General features: G+C 44.2%; 1 protein-coding gene across 1 annotated transcript; it reads left to right on the top strand.

Annotated features, from left to right (window-relative positions):
- Positions 1–1,156: 1,156 nt before the first annotated feature.
- Positions 1,157–13,197, top strand: LOC139318746 (vomeronasal type-2 receptor 26-like). The gene is made up of 8 exons (XM_070946325.1): positions 1,157–1,346; positions 4,379–4,482; positions 5,522–5,734; positions 6,175–6,295; positions 7,041–7,912; positions 9,936–9,994; positions 11,910–12,001; positions 12,923–13,197. The coding sequence occupies exons 1-8, from the start codon at positions 1,157–1,159 to the stop codon at positions 13,195–13,197; spliced, it is 1,926 nt and encodes a 641-aa protein (XP_070802426.1).
- Positions 13,198–20,649: the final 7,452 nt, after the last annotated feature.

Below are 20,649 nucleotides of genomic sequence, written 5' to 3' on the forward strand. Positions count from 1 at the left end.
AATTTCTGCTTTGTATAAATTCAGAAAATATGGATATTGGCCTATAATGTAATCTATGGAAACTGACAGACTCTGAAAATTGTGTCAAACAAAATTTCAATTAAAGACCAATCTTGGATTACATAACTGACAAATCAAATTAGGCTCTGAGGTCTCCCTCTTTCTTGTATAACTTGAGAAGAAGCTAAAAAGATTTCTCCTCAAAGAATCTGGAATATAGAAGCAGAAAAAGATGCAACAACTCCCAAAAATTATAATAGGCCCTTTATTGAAATAGAATCATGGCATTTGCACATGTTAATCTAATTGCGGTAAATTGTAGGGGTGATACAGCAATATGGTTTACATTGCTTATTGTTTTTTAATTTGCTTATTATTTTCCACTTTTATTATACAATCTTGCTAATATTCTGTCTTTAATATTTTAAACAATGTCTGATTAACAGAGTATTCTAATACATTCTGAGATTTAGGTTGGATTTATTAAAATCTAATATTTTGGATTTGATTTGACCCCAAATGTAACACAGCATTCCTCATTGCTTTTTCAGCTCAATCTTGAAACTGCTTCAGAGGCTCTGAGTGACAAAAGTAAATTCCCCTTTTTCTACCGGATGGTCCCCAAAGAAGGGATCCTGTACCCAGCAATTGTTCAACTGCTCCTCCATTTCAGATGGACCCTGATTGGCCTCTTTACTTCAGACACAGAGGAGGGAGAGAATTTCATGAGGACTTTTACTCCATTGCTTGTCAGGAGTGGAATTTGTGTTGTTATATCACAAAGATTCTTAACAACTGAACATGCAGCAGCCCCCAGAGAGGCCCTCTCTAAGTGGAGACAAGTCAATGTCTTTGTTCACTTCATAGAATATGCATCCATTTGGGAGCGAATCCTTCCTTTCCATGAAACACTTATGCTTTTTCCAGGAACCGTTGAAGGGAAAGTCTGGATCCTCACAAATTTTTTAGGGTACACACTAAACAAGCACAGACTTCTCAAATATATCCATAGTATTTGGAACTTTGCTTTTTTGGCAAAAAATAGGCCAAAAGATGATGCTTTTGAACCCCATTTCTTTGTGGAGGAAAAGTTTCAAGATCATTATTTTCTCTGTTCTCTTTCAAAGAACGTCTTTTCTGTCAAAGGCCGCAGAAGATGCACCCAGAAAGCCCCACTGGAGACCCAGGAGAAAAGGAACACAAGACGGATCCCAAATCACTATCAATATTACAGTCTCATAAAGACTCTGGCCCAGGCCTTGCATGCCGCTTATTCCTCCAGATTGAGGATGAGAAGGAAAGAGAGCAAAAAGACGTTGCGGTCTCCAAGGCTGCATCCGTGGCAGGTAAGGTTTCTCGATATAAATCCATTAATCTTACATCCTTTGGAGAAGGAATTCAGAGGAGAAGGAGGGAAACCATCTCAATAGATCTGGCAAACTTAATTACTCAGGGAATAATGGTTCCAAAGAGTAGATACCATGGCATTTTAATACTACACACTGCTAATTTGAAAATGCTGTATTCTTTTTTAAATGAATTCCTGTATTTGTGGGTTTGTGATGAGCATGGTGGAATTTCCCCTTTGTTCCGTCCCCACCGCAGGTGGGTCTGTGTGCAGCTCAACAGGCAGCTAAACCCCCCTCTTCTCCTCCAGTGAAAGGGAGCCTGGGGTGCATCTGGGTGTTTCATTGGGAGAAAAGGAGAAACTGAGGAAATGCAAAGAGTGAGAATCAAATATAAATAGGAGATAGGCAGCATTAACTATCAGCCAACAAAGAAGCAGCTGGAACCTCTCCAGGGATGCTCCGTGTGAGGGACGGAGGCCTCCGGATGACCATGTGTCTCGGTCAAACCGGCTGCTTCCGTCTCCTCCAAAGGCTGAGAGAAAAGGGAGTCTGGCTTCAGGCCATACAGTTAGGCTTATCTGCCCCTGGCCACTCAGTGGGGCTACAGCAACAACTGCACAATAGATACATGTTGTGACATGACAACTTTTATAAATGTGAAGGAGACCTTGAGGCCATCTAGCCCAACCTCTCCTCTCTGCAGGAATCCCAGTCTCTGACTGATGGCTGCTCAGTCTTTGCATTCAGACAATCCATGAAGAGGAGACTAAATTTCTCTGCTTTACTGGCTCAGCTCATCCTTTTATCATATTTTTTTCTCTCCTTCAGCTAAAATCTCCTCTCTTGTAACTGAATTCATTTTTCCATGTCTGACACTCTGGAATAATAGTGAACAGTTCTTACACTCGTGTGTAACGTGTGTCAGTGATTGGAAGAGGGCTGCATCCTCCCTTCTCCAACCGAGAGATTGTGTCAGTTGGAAAAGGGGCTCCCAGACTCCTCCTGATCTTCAGCTCTTCTCCTTGTTCTCTTTCCTCAAGGCTAAGAGCAGCTCCTTTGATCTCTTCCTTGGCTTCATTGTCCTTCCCTGAAGTTTACGTAGATTTTTTGCGAATTCTCCTTCAATTGCAAGGCAGGGGTGGGATTCAGCCAGTTTGGACTGATTCAGGAGAACCGGTTGTTAAGATTTTGCGCAGTTGGGAGAATTGGCAAATTCCACCACTGGCTGGCCTCGCTCACCCAGAGGAAACGCCACAAGATGTGGGTGTGGCCTACTGATGAAAGCAAACGAGCTGGAAATAGATCTATATAGGTCTCCCACCTAGCAGGAAGAGCTTGCTGGCTGCTAGAAAAGAAAAAAGCCCAGAATCGAGTGGATGTGATTCTACTGAGCTGGGGCTGCAGAAAAACCTTGGTTACGTAGGGAAAACCTGGCTAGAGGAAAAACATATATGTTTGGTTATATATATATAACCAAAAATTTATATGCCGCCCTTCTCCCTAAGTGCTCAGGGCGGCGAACACAAGTTAAAAACATACAATGATAAAATATCAAAATGATTAAAACCCAGTTAAAAGAACGATAATCAAAATAAGAAAAACCCAAGGATCATGGTCAACCCATTTGTTGAAACAGCCAGGTCTTTAAGTCCCGACGGAAGGAGCAGAGATCAGGCACCATCCGAAGCTCGGTGGGTAACTCGTTCCAGAAGACAGGGGTACCCACAGAGAACGCTCTACCCCTGGGCATTGCCAGCCGATATTGTCTGGCCGACGGTACCCTGAGGAGGGCAGCCCTGTGAGAGCAGACAGGACGGTGGGAGGTGGGTAGGAGATGGTCCTGCAAAGACCTAAGGGAGTAACAGGGAGCTCCCATAACCACTGGCGCGGCCGTATTCTGAACCAGTTGGAGCCTCCAGGTGCACCTCAAGGGCAGCCCCATGTAGAGGGAGTTGCAGTAATCCAAACGAGAAGTAACCAGGGCATGAGTGACCATACGGAGGGCATCTCTGTCTAGGAAGGGGCACAATTAGTGCACCAGGCAAACCTGGGTGAAGGCCCCCCTGGTCACGGCCGTAAGATGGTCTTCCAAAGACAGCCGGGAATCCAGGAGGACACCCAAGTTGCGGGCCCTCTCGACAGGAGGAAGCACTCAACCCCCCCCCCCATCAAAAGTAATGGAACTTCTAGAACACGAGACGCCGGCATCCATAGCCACTCAGTCTATTATCTCCCTTTCGCCATGTGGCCCAGCTAATCTCCATGCCTTGCCTCAATGCCTCACCCGCTCTGCTCACCAAATTAAGCATGCTGCCCACTCACCCTTTGCCTCGGGTTGGGGCTCAGGGATGCACCATTTCCCAGCTCCAGCCTGGTCCTGGAGCCTCCGGCCGCTCACCCTTCACATTGGCCAGGTCAGGGAACGTGCCATTCCCTGGCTTCAGACTTGCTTTGGAGCCTCCGCCCACTGACCCTTCACCTCAGCTGAGTTAGGGAAAGTGTGATTCCTTGGCTCCGGCCTTACCCCAGAGCCTCCACCCATTTGTCCTTTGCCTCAGCCGGGTTGGGGAATGCACCAATCCCCAGCTCCAGTCTTGCCCCAGAGCCTCTGCCTGCATGCTGCCCCCCCGGCCTCAAACTATGGCCCCTCAGGCCAAAGCACCGGACCTGGACAGTTCTTCTTACCTGTAAGAAGTCCCATCCGGAAAGTGCTGCAGCAGAGATCTTGCAGCCGTCCCTTGCTGAGTCTTAGTCACTCGCGGAGATGTTCCATGTGCTCTTTGGGTTGGCAGCTTTTTCTCTTCGCTACTGCTCTTGCTGGGAGAGAGAGTATCTTGTATAATTTTGCAGCTGTGAGCCGCTGCTTTCCTCTAAGTCCCATCCGGAAAGCGCTGCAGCTGAGAGAAACAGCATTCAACAGTGCTTCCGGTGATGTCGCTGTGAGATTGACACAGGGGAGTGGGTCTCCGCACCCCCATGCTGAATCCTCTTCATTGGAGAGCACCCAATGGGCTAATGTCGCCCTGTAGGGGCACGAAGGGGCACCCTGCAGGTCACAGAGAGCGTCAGCTCTACTACTGGACCCAGGGTTTCTTCCCTCTCTGCCGAAGACGTGGCAGCCATCATGGCTGCTGTGAATCAGGGGCAGCCAAAGAAACTAAGCTTGTGCTGGAGCGGTGAGAGTGGACAGTGATTTAGAGCTGGGTAAGGTGAATTTTAATTTTTGCTTAGGATTTGACCCAGGGGTGAAATGCTCCCGGTTCCGACTGGATCGCCTGATCCGGTAGCGATGGCGGGTGGTGGTTCAGAGAAGGGGTTGTAGAAAAAAATGGTTTTAAAAGTAAAAAAAAAAAGGTGGCCATGCCCACCCAGTCACATTACCACCCCCCACCAAGCCTTGCCCACAGAACTGGTAGTAACAAATCTTACATTTCACCACTGATTTGACTCAAAAAGAAAATCAATCTGGGAAAAGAGGCTCTCTGGAATGTTTTTAAGCTGCAATTAAGGAGAGGCAGAGAGAAATTGCACCCTAACAGGAAATAAGCAAAAGATATAAAATACAAAAAGACTCGATGTATAAATCTTACTGGCATGACTTTGATCAGGCCTTTTAAAATGCTGAACATCTGACTGTTGATTGAATATTCTGTTTGAATCAACTTGAAATGTATAACTGGCAGAATAGTTTAAAAGTGGATTTTTAATGTTGATTTTTAAGATGAAGTCACCATCTACTGGTGAATGGATATATACTATGTCATACTCCTAGAATAATAAAACAACCTTGGAAAATTTTGATAAGAGAATAACAACACCTGGAGGTCTCCTGTATTATCTACTGTTCTATACTTATCTACTTTATGGTTACTAGAGGATCAACCTTGAAAACCTGGAGGATATCTAATGGAATGACTTTGAGTACTGGAACTAACTAGCAACTGCTCTAGAATGTTCCCTATAATTGACCAATTGTGTCAATTATATTTTCTCTATATTTTGTCAGTGTATGGTTGACAATTTTTTCTCATTTTTTCATTCACTTATGAAGCTGACGGCAGTATTTGTATCCTATTTAACCATATTTGGAGATTAGACAATTGTAGAAGAAAAATTCAATGTGAGATAAGAAAGTTTTCTGTTTTTCAGATTCCTGGATGTTCCCATTCTAGTTTCATCCCTTTCTGAAGAAGAACGGGTTTTTCAATATTTCTCGAAGAAAACTGTACTTGGACCAAAATGGAGAGATAATGGCAGATATGGGCATTTGGGGCTTCTTGGTTCTCCCCAAGGAGGATGTCAGGAGAGAGCCTCTGGCGTATTTTCAAAGACAGAGACTTACTATCAAACAAGATGCTCTTTCACGGCTAAAGTCGCTCAATAAGGTGGGACAAATTTTGATGTCCTTTCTCTGTTTTCCAAACTCTGAGGTCCCATTTCAAGTGGGTTAAACCTATCGTCTCCAGGGTAATTAAAAAATTGAATGGAATAAAAGTTTCCTAAAATTTTACATCAAACTTTATTCTCAATTTTAATTTGAATATATTATCATACTTAAATCTTTTTTCAATTCCATCCCTCAAGACTTTAAGTAGAAAAGTACTTTATTGTAACATTAAATTCAAAAATCAAAAGAGAGGAACAAAATGAAGAATCTGCGAGTTGTTACATCTCCTGCATCTGTTTAGAAGTAGTCAGAGATTTCACATTTAACTCAATGAAGACCAGAGGCTACTTGTCTCCATTCATTTCTACTTCCATTTTCCATAGATGGAGAGTCCTAACACCTTTTCCTTGGCATTCCTTTTCTTCTGCTTAGTCTCTGCCTCAGTCCAAATGTGTGGAAAGTTGTCATCCTGGATTTGTCAAGAGGGCTCGAGAAGGAGAGCCAGTTTGCTGCTACGACTGCATTCCTTGTCCGGAGGGGACCTTCTCCATTCAGGAAGGTGGGTCACACTGAGGAAAATGGGAGGCTTTGTGGAACTGGATCCATCCAGAAACTTTTCATGAAAGTGCAAGTTAAAAGACACATTTAAGCTCACCTACATTTTTTTTTATTTTTAACCTGTACAATTTCTTATCTAAAAGGAAGTAAATCAAAAAGACTTGGAAGGAGGGGCTGGGAAGAGATGGGAAGAGGGGGTAGCAGACTGGGCAAGCTTTACTAACAGCAGAGGAAACATCTCTTCTGCTTTTTAGTTTGGATATGTGCTGCTAAGTTTACATTTCTAGGAACATCTGAGATCTTTGAAACTTGATGAATTGTTTCAGGTCCACCTTCTGAAAGACCTTGCAATCCACTGTATATTGGATCCTCCCCTTGAGGATTCTGCTAGTCATGTACAATCAATCAATCAGAATACAGCTGGAAGGAACCTTAGAGGTCTTTTAGTCCTACCCCCTGCTCTAGCAGGAGACCTATACCATTTCAGAGAAGTGACTGTTTAAGGAAATTATTAAGAAATACTTCTTGGTAAATGCATGTAATTTGCATGTAAATTCCTATAAGGAATAAAGAATAGAAATGAATCTTCTTATATCCTTCTTATATCCTTATATCTCATATATCCTTATATATACCCTTATATCCTTATATCTTCTTATATCCTTCTATAAGGAATATAAATGAATGTTATTTCTAGTAAGATAAAAGGACAGATTATTAAAAAAAGTTGCTTTTTGGTTTCTCAGATACGAAAAAATGCACCAAGTGTCCAGGTGATAAATATCCAAATGAGGACAGAGTCCAATGTATCCCCAAAATCGTAACCTTCCTATCTTATGAGGAACATCTGGGCATTATCCTGGTCTCTTTTGCCCTATTCTTGTTCTTAATCACATGCCTTGTTTTAATCATCTTCATTAAATACCGAGAAACTCCCCTTGTCAAAGCCAACAACCGGGACCTCTCCTACATCCTCCTGGTCTCCCTCCTGCTTTGCTTCTTGTCTTCTTCTCTCTTCATTGGTCAACCAAGGAAAGCCACCTGCCTTCTCCGACAAACAGTTTTCAGCATCATCTTCTCAGTGGCCATTTCTTCTCTCTTGGCCAAAACCATCACGGTGGTGCTGGCCTTCCTGGCCACAAAACCAGGAAACCGAGTGAAGAGATGGTTGGGGAAGAGCTTGGCCAACTCCATCATACTTTCTTGTTCTACAGTCCAAATTATCATCTGCTCCACCTGGCTGGGAATTTCTCCCCCCTTCCCTGACTCTGACCTCCACTCCCAACCTGGAGAGATCATCCTGCAGTGCAACGAAGGGGCTGTTGTCATGTTCTACGTCACCCTCAGCTACATGGGCTTCCTGGCTGCCATCTGCTTCACGGTGGCTTTCCTGGCCAGGAACCTGCCTGGGGCCTTCAACGAAGCCAAGCTGATCACCTTCAGCATGCTGGTCTTCTGCAGTGTCTGGGTGACTTTTGTGCCCACCTACCTGAGCACCAAAGGGAAATACATGGTGGCTGTGCAGGTCTTCTCCATCCTGGCCTCCAGTGCTGGTCTGCTGGGCTGCATCTTCATCCCCAAGTGCTACATTATCCTTCTGAGGCCAGACCTCAACACAAAGGAGCAGCTCACAGCCAGAACAAATGTAAAAACATGAGATATAACACCATTATGATACTGGAAGAATTGTTAAAGGTTTATTTTATTTGAAAGGAGATATTCTTTCCATTTAGATAGTATGCAGCAATCAAAGAAAATCATTTCTATTTGGTTCAGAATGGGAAACTGTTGAACGACTGGAATTCTTGTAGTTCCCTTTCCTTTCAGCTCAATACATTTTGCTAAAGAGAACTCTGTAAAAGTGATTCAGAGGAATTTGCTGATCAGCAACAGCTATTGAATGTGACACCTTATAGAAAAGAATTCAGGCACTTGTTCCCACTGACAGCAGCTAAAAGTGTGAGAGAGAGAGAGTGAGGAGGAAAAGAGGCCAGGAGGAAGCTGTGAGAACCAAACACCAGCCTAGTTGCCTGATCCTCTCCGTGAGAATGCCGGAATGATGTGAAATGCCGTGTTTTAGCGGCTTTCAGCTGGGGAGGGAAATTTTCATCCCTCTTATATAGTTCTTTCTTGATTTCCTCATAAAAACCTCCTTTGCAGAAAGTGTTCAGCAGCTGTCTGGGATTTTAGTTTGGGATTGTTTTTATTTTGGAGTGTACTTCATACCAAAATTTAAAAAAGGTAAATGAGAAAATGAAAAGTGTAAAGAAATTTCCACTGTATTTTTTTTCTTTCATCAACCACAGAAATAAAATAGCAGTTTTCAGACCCTTTAATTTTCCATTCTACAATTTCTACCTAAAGCAATTTCTCTGCTCGTCTTCCAAGCTTGTCTTGTCTGTGAAGGGCTGGAGAAGATGTCCAGAGAAAGGGGACCTTGAGATTCTCCCCAGGAGGAGGTTGAGGGGATCCTGTCTAAAGGCAGCCGCATCACTGACCAGATCACAAATGTTCAATGCTGCATAATATTCATCCAGGTCCTAGAAGGGAGTGAATAGAGGGTGGGGGGGGGGACTTCCAGGTTTCTAGGAAGAGGCACCCATGGAAGATGTTCTGCTCTCCAACCACACAGATTGCTCTTCAATTGGGAATCTGTTTAGGCCTCAGAATGGCTCTTAATTGTGAATGGAATCCCTCTGAAAATTCTATTTTAAAGATAATAAGAAAAGCTCTGATGGATCAGACCAAGATCAGTCTAAGATTCACAGTGACCACACAAATCCCTCTGGTTCTCCCACAAGCAGAAGGCAGAGAGACTTATGGCTTTTCCCAACATGGAACTGGTGTTTTCCCACAATTTCACTTTCCTCTATCACACCACACAATATTGAATACTCAGCCATCTCATACTCTAGGAATCCCCAATTCTGATATCCCACATCAATCTCAGAACATTTTTCCAAGTTTCACACCCCCAATCAAAAAGGACTAAGGCACGACTAGAACAGAGGTGGGTTTCAGCAGGTTCTGACCAGTTCTGGAGAACCAGTAGCGGAAATTTTGAGTATTTGGGGAACCAGTAAATTGCACCTCTGACTGGTGCCGCCCCCAACTATTCTTTCCCTCCAGAGTCCCAGCTGATCGGGAGGAAATGGAGATTTTGCAGTAACCTTCCTCTGCCCCGCCCACCAAGCCAAGCAACCTCTAGTTCTTGCATCTTGTAGCATTTTAATGTTAAGTCTTGCTCTTTCCTTGCCACACATATTTCCATGTTATTTTCTTCAGCTCTTCAAAGTATTTTTTTCTCCAGTTTTATTGGTATAGTTTGAAATAAAAATAATATTTTTGGTGATACATTCATTTTTATTAATGCTATTCTACTCATTAGTGGTAATTGCAAGTTTCTCCATTTCTCCAGGTCTGTTTCGATTTGTTTTTTCAGTTTATAATAATTGTCTTCCTTGAGCATTGCACGTCTTGATGTCAGATGGATGCCCAAATATTTCACTTTCTTCACAATTTGGATGTTCAGTTTCTCCATCATCTCCTTTTTTTGATTTTCTCTCATATTTTAACTAATATTTCTCTTTGTTGATTTTCAGTCCTGCTATTTTCCCATATTTTTCTATTTGCTCTAATAGGTTTGGCGCTGTCTCTATTGGAGCTTCCATGATAAACACCAAATCATCTGCAAATGCTTGTAGTTTATATTCTTCTTTTTTAATTCTCATTCTTTTTATTTCCTTTTCCTGTCTCACTTTTCTATTTAAAACCTCTAATGTCAATATAAATAATAATGGAGATGAAGGGGATCCTTGTCTTGTTCCTTTTCTGATTTCTATTTTCTTTGTCATTTCACCTTTGCCATTTGGTCTCTCTATATATAGTTTGGATCATATTTATGAATCTGTCTCCAAAATCCATCATTTTCAACTGTTTTCTCATAAATTGCCAAAATTCACGTTATCAAACGCCTTTTGTGCATCTGAAAACAGCAGCGCTATTTGCTTCTCTGAGGATAATTCATAATATTCTAATTCTGGGGAGCCAGGAGGGGATCGAGGAGAGAAGCTCTGGCCTTGGGACTCAGGGGCTCAGTTGGCCTGAGGGGGAGACAGGGAGGCCCTGAGGAAACTCCGGGGCTTAAACCAAGATGGACTTTATTCAAGGAGCCAAAAGAAGAGATTAAGTTCCACACACAGAACAGAGTCTGAAAAGGGATGAAAAAAGCCACGAAGAGAATTCTAGCTACATCCATTTTCCTCCTTTCCCTCTTTCTACTAGAGGTTCCCGCCACAAAATGGACTATACGCTTTAGCTGTCCCTCTCACTGCCTGTAGGGGGCAATCTGCGGTCTGGCCTTTAAGCCACACCTGGCCTCCGCAGGCAGTGAGAGGGACAGCTAAAGCTGGAAAAGACCCCGCATCCTCCATTTTGTTGCCCAAGTCCCTTTTTGGAGAGGATTCTTTTGCCCTCCGTAAAGAGTGGAGGAGTTAGAATAATGGACAAATGGAGTCGAAAGAGACCTCAGAGGTCATCCTTCCAACTGCCCAGTGAAGGGTTTACTAGAGCGTCTTTCTCAGCCTTAGCAACCTGAAGAGGTGTGGACTTCAATTCCCAGAATTCCAGTCAGCACTCAGGGTCCTTCCTCCACCGGGTCCTTCCATGAGTTAGCGGTCCCTCTCACTGCCTGTACAAGGCAGCCTATACTCTGGCCTTTTAAGCCATACTTGGCCTCTGCAGGCAGCGAGGAGGACACCTAAAGCTGGCAAAGACCCCTGTGTTCCTTTAGGTACATTTTCACAAGGCCTTTTGGATATGAATAATATTTAATCTTTTGTGGTGTTTCCCTCTCAGCTCCCCTTCATCATCTGGGCCTGGAGAGGAAAACCTGGACTCTCTGGAGCTTTCATTCCAGATCCAAGGGGCAACATTTCAATCTGGGCTCCATCCCCACAGAAGAATTCAACTCCCAGAATTCTCCTGGCAGCTTCAAGACTTGTGGACTTCAAGCATGGCTGGCTGGAGAATTCTGGGAGTTGAAGTCCACAAGCCTTAAAGCTGCCAAGTTTGGGGTCCCCTGGACTACAAGGCCTCCAAAGTCCCTTTAAGCTCTGTTATTCTTAAACTAAATAGCTGAGACCAGAGGTGGGTTGCTCCCGGTTCTCCCCAGTTCAGGGAGATGGCAGGCAAAGCGCATGGACGAAGGGAACCGGTGGTAATAGCGGTTAGAACCCACCACTGGCTAAGACCCTCACTGGGACCCTCCCTCTTTTGCTCCCTCTGGACTGAGGAGTTCGAGAGCTGCCTCCAGACATTCCTTTCAAGGAGAGTTTTAGAATCCTGCAGTTGAAAGTTCTTCATGTCTCCTTTTCCTGAAGACCCCATTTCATTTGGAGTTTAATCCCAAACTGATTGTCCTTTTGGCATTTCTCTTGACGCTTCTCCAAAATGCACCCCCAAGAAGCCCCATCTCTCTCCCCCCTCCCCCTCCCTCTCCCTCTCTCTCCCTCCTTTTCCCTCTCCCTCCCTCTCCCCCTCCCTCCCCCTCTCCCTCACACACACAGAGGTTGGATTGGGTCTCTCTCTCCCACCCTCCTTCCCTTCTGCTTCAGGCTTGGAGAGTCTGCCAGGGCTGCTCCTCATGTGGCAAGGCTGAAGGGGAATCGGGGGCTGGAGCCAGGTGACGGTCTCATCTCTGCCACAGGTGAGGCTCCCAGAGAGACTTTCTGGCAGGCAGCCAAGCCTTCTCCTCAGCCTCTCCGCACTCAGGAGAGATGCAGCTCTACTGCCCAGCGGAGGCAAAGCTTCTCATTTTTTTTACAAACCATTTGCAGGGATTTTTTTTAAAAAAATTATTTTCCCTAGGAAGGGGGGGGGCTACCGAAATGGGCAGGGTGCCTCTGCCTAGGGGGAGACTCTCCACCCCGCAAAAGCCAATGGCTTGAAAGCGGCTCCTCTGCCCCCACCCCATTCCCCCCGCTGCCTTCCCCAAACCCCTCCCCCCATTGCAAAAGCGGCGTGCCCTTCGGGTGGGAAATGCCTGGAACGCAATGAAGCCCCCCAACTCCCCTCCGGCTGGCAGGCTGGCTAACGGGGGGAGAGGAGAGGCGGGGGAGCCGATCGGAGGGAATTGCAGGTGCTCCAGGATGCTGCGGCTGCCCTCGCTCGCCCTTTGCCTGCCTTCCCTCCTCAGGGCTCGCTCCTGCTCCCCCCTCCCCAGTCCAGCTTGCTTGCAGGCGGAGCCCCGTTGCCTTGTGCGAGGCCGCTGTCGGAGAAGCCGGTGAGGGCTCTTTGCATCCTTTTGTCCGGCTGTCGGGGGATCATGGCTTCCTCCCCAGGACCCCGTCCGTTCCCCCCCCCCCACAGCCGGACAAAGCCAGGCAAAAAGCCAGCCCTCATCGGCGCCCAGCTTCATCGACAGCAGGCTTGGAAAGGGCAACGGGAGCTTCTGCCTGCATCACCCGAGGCTGGGGAGGGAGGGCGAGAGAGAGCCAGAGGCCCTTCCCTCCGGCCTTTGCCCAAAGCCCTGCACCGCACCGGGAGGCCAAAGTTTGAATTACTTCCCCCCCCTCCAACCCACGCATACCTTGGCAACGGGACCCTTTTCCTTCACCCCCTTTCCCAGCTGCTGCATCCGCTTTGCTGCCCATTGCAGCCAGGAACCTCAAAGCCCAGGAGGAACGTTTGTGCTACAAGCAGCCCCGGATCGGCCTCCTGCCACCTCTGCCCCTCCAGGAGCCCGGCCGGACTTTCGCGCACCACTCGCTGAGGCGGAGGCTGGGCTGGAGCTCCTGGGTGCCCAAAGGACCCGTCCCGTCATCAGGAGTCCTGGTGCCTCAGCGAGTGAAACTTCGGCCGGGCTCCTGGGAAGACCACGGAGTTTGTAGGCCGCCTGCCTAGCTAGCGCCCGGATTGGCTGCAACACAAGCATTCATTCTGGGCTTTCTTCGAGATTCCTAGCTGCGATGGATAGCAAAGGCCTGACCCCGGTCAGCTTTCTCATTTAGGGAGCCTCTGCTGATTGGGAGGGCCGTGCAGCAAGAGAAGAGGCATTACATATCAGCCTCATCCGAGGAGAGTGGCTGGGAGGGGCAAGGGGCGTGGTCGGGCACAGTTAGCTACCGGTTCGGGCGAACTGGTGCGAACTGGCTGAATCCCATCACTGGTCTGAGGGACTGTGAATTGGCCCCGTTTAAAAAATTTGAGGACCCCTGCTCTACATGCTGAGATCCCCCATTCCTGAGAGGGATCTTAGGGATCAACTGCTCTCTGTCTCATGGAGTCTCAACTGTTTCCCCCTTCCATGGATCCCCCTGGATTCTCTGTCTCTTCTCCGTGCTTTATTATATATCTTATATACTTCTTTCTTGATTTCTTGAAAAGGCCGTTGAGAGGCAACCGAGGGAAAACTGCCCCCCCCAGGACTGCAAAGCCCCCTTTCTGCCTCCGCCTTTCTCCGTGGCCATTGCGCTGAGGCCCCTGAGCTCATCCCCCACTTCTGTTCCTTTGGGAGTTGTGGGGGGGGATGATAAAACAGCTGGACCCTTCTTCCCTCCCCCAACTCTAGGCAGCCACATCTGGGGAAGGGGAGGTTCCACCTGACTTAGGGGAGAGAGGACTACAAACGGAGCAGCACCAGTGTTAGCAGACACATCTGGGTCCCCCTTCTTGGAGGAAGGTGGACTTGTTGCCAAGCATGAATCAGGAGCAGGCATTAATTAACATCTTGAAACCATCAGATTTGGGCAGGCTGTTCTAATTCATCATCAACAACTACAGAGACTTAAGAGCAATGAATGAACAGGCCCCCGTCCAGCAATTAATGGTCGGTTCTGTCCTATGTTTGAAATATGATCACTGCAACCTCAAAGTGATGGTGCATTTCTTCAAGACACAAGAATTGTTCCTTTATCTGAGGAAAGGATTCACTACATGGGGAACAGTCAACTCTATCATATGTCTTTTTAAGTACCCTTCTTGGTAAATCAAATTGCAAATCAAGTTTATTAAAAAGACCAGAGACCAAAACAAATAAAAACGCTCAAGGAATATCCAGTTAAAAATTCTAGAATGGAAAGCGGTTGGCGCTGGGCGATTCAGTCGGGGAAATGACGGGGCTCTTAACGAGCCCTGCAAAAACTCCGACTGACAAGTCGCTGCCGACAGGTCTGCGGAACTACCCTGTCCTGGAGGGACAGGGGAAGAGAGAGGGACCCCTTGGACAGCCGAGAGGAATGGGCAAGTTCCTCGGGGCCGGAGGAAGCCCTCTGAGCTGATGGTGGGGGAGCGGCAGTCATGGCGACTGCCTCGAAGCCCGGGCCAACCGGAGAAAGCACTGTGCTGGAGGAAGAAGGAAAAGTGAGAGCGAGGCATTCGGAAGCCGGGTAAGCAAGACCAAACCCAGGCAGGAACAGCGTTTAAACTGTGGATATTGATAAGTGTGCCCCAGCCTTAATCAGTGGCTATGGTGTATTGGGGCAAGAAGATCTGCAAAATACTTTCTAAAAGGGAAAGACCCACCAAAGGATTATGGATTTTATTGCTAATTTGGAATGACTGCTTTTATGGAAAGTTATAAATTTTGAAAACTGTTTTTTTTTTTTTTAAAATGGGAATGGATTATTCATGGAAGAGAGGAAAAGGAAAGAGGCGATAAGCAGGACCTTTTTAAAACAAAGGGAAAAGACAAGCGGATAGCTTTACAATACACAAAATAGAGACTGAAGAAGCGAAAGTGTAATTGCGGATTGCTAGCAGTTTGGAAGGTAAACTAAGTGTCTTGTTACTTTAACTGGATTACTTTGGCAACAAATAAGGAGCTTTGACTTTGGGGATACTCAATCTGTCTATTGGAAGCTTTATTGATGGAAAGGAAAACAGAAATAAAATGGAATGACTATAACTGAATTAACAGGTGCAGCAAGAAAAGGAAAAAAAAGGTGTGGCACTAAAAGAAGACATAATGATATATATGGAATGATATAAAAGAATTAAACTTTATAGAATTTTTATTATTGACAATATTGAAATTGAAAAAGAACAATTTTGGACAGATTGGAAAAAGAATTATAGTAGGTTGCAAAGTAAGAAAAACAACATAGCTTGATTAAAATAGAAATGTAAAGCTTAATGCATATTTGAAGTCTGAATATTGATATGAGGTATTATACCTCTTTTTTTTTGTTTTCCTTTGCTACCTTTCTGATTTTCTTTCTTTTTCCGATACTTGCATTCTCCTTTTTTATTTCTATTTTCTCTCTTTTCTCTTTCTCTGTTTTTGTTTTCCTTTCCTTTTTTTTCACCTTTTATTTCCATTCCTTTTAAATTGGATTACATAAACATATACATTTGGTTATGAAATAAGACTATAAATGATTGAGTGAGAATATGATATTTTTTTCAATGTTCTAAAGGGAATTTATAACCCAGGAGAAAATATATGAGAAGATATTTGTTAAAATTTATGCTAAGTCAAATTGTGGTATTGAAAAAGCAATTTATGTAATGTGAGAATTAGTTAAAATGAAATAGCTAAAACAACAGATGTAGGCATGGAGGAAAATATGCTGGTAGCACCAGCCAAATAAGAGAAGGAGACTCGGAGGAGAATATGCTGGAAATTAGCCAAAACAAAATATGTTGGAAATCAGCCAAATAATAGTGGGAGGTTCGGAGGAGACTATGCTGGAAATCAGCCAAAATACAATACGTTGGAAATTAGCCAACAAGGGGTGGAGGTATGGAGGTGACTATGCTGGAAATCAGCCAAAATAAAGCATGCTGGAAATCAGCCAAACAAAAGCTGGAGGTATGGAGGAGGATATGTTAATCAGCCAAACAATAATATGCTGGAAATCAGCCAATAATAGGAGGAGATGAGGAGGAGGATGTAGATCTTGAGATAAATCTGAGAATATGCATACGTAAAATTAAAGGTAAATTGATAAAGTTTTAAGGGTTAAAGATCTGATGAAGGGGTCAAGAGATTAAGAAATATGGACTGAATTTTGAAATAAAAAATAGAGCTGTATCTAAGTTGAAATTAAGATGGGTGGTTAGAAATTGTAAGGTAAATAATTAGACTAAGAGATTAGAATATTTTTTCTTTTTTTTTTATGTTTTAATACTGATGTTAAAAGGTGTAATGAAGAGAGCTTGGAAAAGAAGCAGAGATAATTGAAACTATAAATGAGCATAATAATGAATTAAATATGTACTTGGAAATTAAACTGGTGATGATATAATAGAATGGTTCTGATTAAGATATTAGAGTTTATGACTAAAATTTTTTCTATGTTTTGACTTTGAATTTTAAAAGATATAATGGGAAATTGTGAATGGAGCATTTTTAAAATGTAAGCGATTGAACCTATTCATGACCGGATCAAGACTTCACTCTCAAAAGAGATATATTTTATGTGTTATATTGGAAAAAATAAAAAAATATTTTGCAAAAAAAATAATAATAATAATTTCCAAATTTGAAACATATACATATGATTTTCTTTGACTCCTGCATACGATCTAAATGGAAAGAATATCTCCTTTCAAATAAAAGAAACTTTAATAATTCTTCCACTATCATATTTGTGTTATATCTCATGTTTTTACATTTATTCTGCCTGTAAGATGCTCCTTTGTGTTGAGGTCCGGCCTCAGAAGGATAATGTAGCACTTGGGGATGAAGATGCAGCCCAGCAGACCAGCACTGGAGGCCAGGATGGAGAAGACCTGCACAGCCACCATGGATTTCCCTTTGGTGCTCAGGTAAGTGGGCACAAAAGTCACCCAGACACTGCAGAAGACCAGCATGCTGAAGGTGATCAGCTTGGCTTCGTTGAAGGCCCCGGGCAGGTTCCTGGCTAGGAAAGCCACCGTGAAGCAGATGGCAGCCAGGAAGCCCATGTAGCTGAGGGTGACGTAGAACATGACAACAGCCCCTTCGTTGCATTGCAGGATGATCTCTCCAGGCTGGGAGTGGAGGTCAGAGTCAGGGAAGGGGGGAGAAACTCCCAGCCAGATGGAGCAGATGAGAATTTGGACAGCGGAACAAGAAAGGATGATGGAGTTGGCCAAGCTCTTTCCCAACCATCTCTTCACTCGGTTTCCTGGTTTTGTGGCCAGGAAGGCCAGCACCACCGTGATGGTTTTGGCCAAGAGAGAAGAAACAGCAACTGAGAAGATGATGCTGAAAACCGCTTGTCGGAGAAGGCAGGTGGCTTTCCTTGGTTGACCAATGAAGAGAGAAGGAGACAAAAGACAAAGCAGGAGGGAGACCAGGAGGATGTAGGAGAGGTCCCGGTTGTTGGCTTTGACAAGGGGAGTTTCTCGGTATTTAATGAAGATGATTAAAACAAGGTCCGTGATTAAGAACAAGAATAGGGCAAAAGAAACCAGGATGATGCCCAGATGTTCCTCATAAGAAAGGAAGGTTATGACTTTGGGGATACATTGGACTCGGTCCACATTTGGATATTTATCATCTGGACACTTGGTGCATTTTTGTGTATCTGAGAAAGCCAAAAAGCAATATTTTGTTAATATACTGGTTTTTTTACATGTCAAGAAATACCTTTTTTGAATGACAGCTGTTACCATGGTCATTTTCCAAGAAGTATTTCTTAGCTATTTCATTAAAAAGAGCATAAGAAGCAGGAGTGAAATGCTCCCGGTTCGGACCAGATCGCCCAATCCGGTAGCGATGGAGGCGGGTGGTTCGGAGAACTGGTAGCAAAAATCCCTACAACCTTTTCACCGAAGAGGTTGTAGAAAAAATGGTTTTAAAAGTAAAAAAAAAAAATGGCCACGCCCACCCAGTCACATTACCACGCTCAAGCCACGCCCACAGAACTGGTAGTAACAAATTTTAGATTTCACTACTGAGAAGAAGGATATTTTTTAAAAAATGTAGCTAGGTATATGAAGGTGAGGGAAGACATAGGATGTTAATTATTTCCTGTGTAATGCGTAGAATCGTCATAAGAACCTATATTATTAGAGGTTAATAATGAATTATATAATCGTTTTAGGCAAACATCCTGAGTCCTGCCACATGGCAGTTAATATCCTGGACTTGGAGGATACCTACAGTATCTTGTAACATCTGGAAGCAACCTGGAATTAAGGAGAAACTTCTTATCAGTGAGAGCAATTAACCAGTGGAACAGCTGGCCTCCAGAAGTTGTGGGTGCTTCAATATTGGAGGTTTTTAAGAAGCACCAGATTATGGACCAGTGACACCTTCTCAGTGATCCTCAAGGGGAGGACCCAATATACAGTGGATTGCAAGGTCTTTCAGAAGGTGGACCTAAAACAATTGATCAAGTTTCAAAGGAGCTCTGGTGGCTCAGCACTGTTATTAACACCAGCTGCCTGCAATTACTGTGAGTTCAATTCTCACCAGGCTCAAGGTTGACTCAGGCTTCCATCCTTTCTAAGGTAAGTAAAATGAGGACCCAGATTATGGGGGCAATAAACTGACTTTGTTTAAATATACAAATATACAATATTGTATAAATATGGGAAAGGCTATTGCTTAACGCATTGTAAGTCGCCCTGAGTCTCCGGAGAAGGGCGGCATATAAATCAATTAAAAAAAAAAAAAAAAAAAAACCTCAGATGTTCCTAAAAAGGTAAACATAGCAGCACATATGCAACAGTGGTGGGTTGCCCCCACTTTGGACCAGTTCACAAGAACCGGTAGTAAAACCGGCGGGAGGCTCCGCCCACCGACCCAGACGTCATCATAAGCGATCTGAGCATGTGCAGAAACGTGGCTGCTCCCATTGTGAACCAGTGGTAAAGGTAAGCAGAACCTACCCCTGAAATCCAAATTAAAAGGCGTAAGAGATATTTCCTCTGCTGTTAGTAAAGCTTGTCTAGTCGGCCACCCCCTCCTCCCATCTCTTCCCAGCCCCTCCTTCCAAGTCTTTTTCGTTTACTTTCTTTTAGATGAGAAATTGTGCAGGTTAAAAATAAAAAAATAGCGGTGAGCTTAAATGTGTCTTTTAACTTGCACTTTCATGAAAATCCTCTGGATGGATCCAGTTCCACAAAGCCTCCCATTTTCCTCAGTGTGACCCACCTTCCTGAGTGGAGAAGGTCCCCTCCGGACAAGGAACACAATCATAGCAGCAAACTGGCTCTCCTTCTCGAGCCCTCTTGACAAATCCAGGATGGCAACTTCCCACACATTTGGACTGAGGCAGAGACTGAGCAAAAGAAAAGGAATGCCAAAGGAAATATGTTAGGACTCTCCGTCCATGGAAAATGGAGGTAGAAATGGATGTAGACAAGTAGCCTCTGGTCTTCACTGAGGTAAATATGAAATCTCTGACTACTTCTAAACAGATGCAGGAGGTATAATAACTGGCAGATTCTTCATTTAGTTCCTCCCTTTTTCTTCTGGAATTAAACATTACAATGAAGTACTTAATAAAGTCAAGGGGGATGGAATTGAAAAAAGATTTAAATACGATGATATATTCATCTTAAAACTGAGAACAAAGTTTACTGTAAAAGATTGTAGAAACTTTTACTCCATTAGATTTTATAATATGAAATTCAACTGTGATGAAGAAAGAAACCTCTGACCAGTAAGATCTTGAAAGGTTTCCATGAAACATGGCAAAGCCACTCCACTTAGGTCCCGTCTCTTGAAGAGCTTCCATGAGATGACACCACCTGGCTTGGGAGGCCCACCACACTGGAGACTCTAGGCTTTGCCCACTTGAAATGGGACTTCAGGCTTTGGAAAACAGAGAAAAGACACCAACATTTCTCTCACCTTATTGAGCAACTTTAGCGATGGAAGAGCACCTTCTCTGATAGTAAATCTCTGTCTCTGAAAATACGCCAGAGCCTCTTCCATGACATCCTCCTTGGGGAATACCAACAAGCTGTCAATGCTCAGATCTGCTTTTATCTCTCCATTTTGGTCCAAGTACAGTTTTTTGTCAGAATTATTGAGAAACTCGTTCTTCTCCAGAAAGGGATGAAACTAGAATGGGAACATCCAAGAATTTGAAAAACAGAAAACTTTTTTCTTATCCCACATTGAATCTTTCTTCCACAATTGTCTAATCTCCAAAATTGGTTAAATAGGATACAAATACTGTAATTATCTTCAGAAGTGAATGAAAAAATTTGAGAAAAATTTGTCAATCATATACTGAAAAAAGAACCTTGGTTGCGCAGCGGACTAAACTGCTATTAAAGTAGCACTTAGCTGCCAGTTGCTTGCAATTACTGCGAGTTCAATTCTCACCAGGCTCAAGGTTGACTCAGCCTTCCATCCTTCCGAGGTAGGTAAAATGAGGAGCCGGTTTGTGGGGGCAATAAGCTGACTTTGTA

The sequence above is a fragment of the Pituophis catenifer genome, unplaced genomic scaffold (genome assembly GCF_029215685.1).
Source record: "Pituophis catenifer annectens isolate HBS135680 unplaced genomic scaffold, rPitCat1.0.hap2 SCAF_6, whole genome shotgun sequence".
Lineage (NCBI taxonomy): Eukaryota > Metazoa > Chordata > Lepidosauria > Squamata > Colubridae > Pituophis > Pituophis catenifer.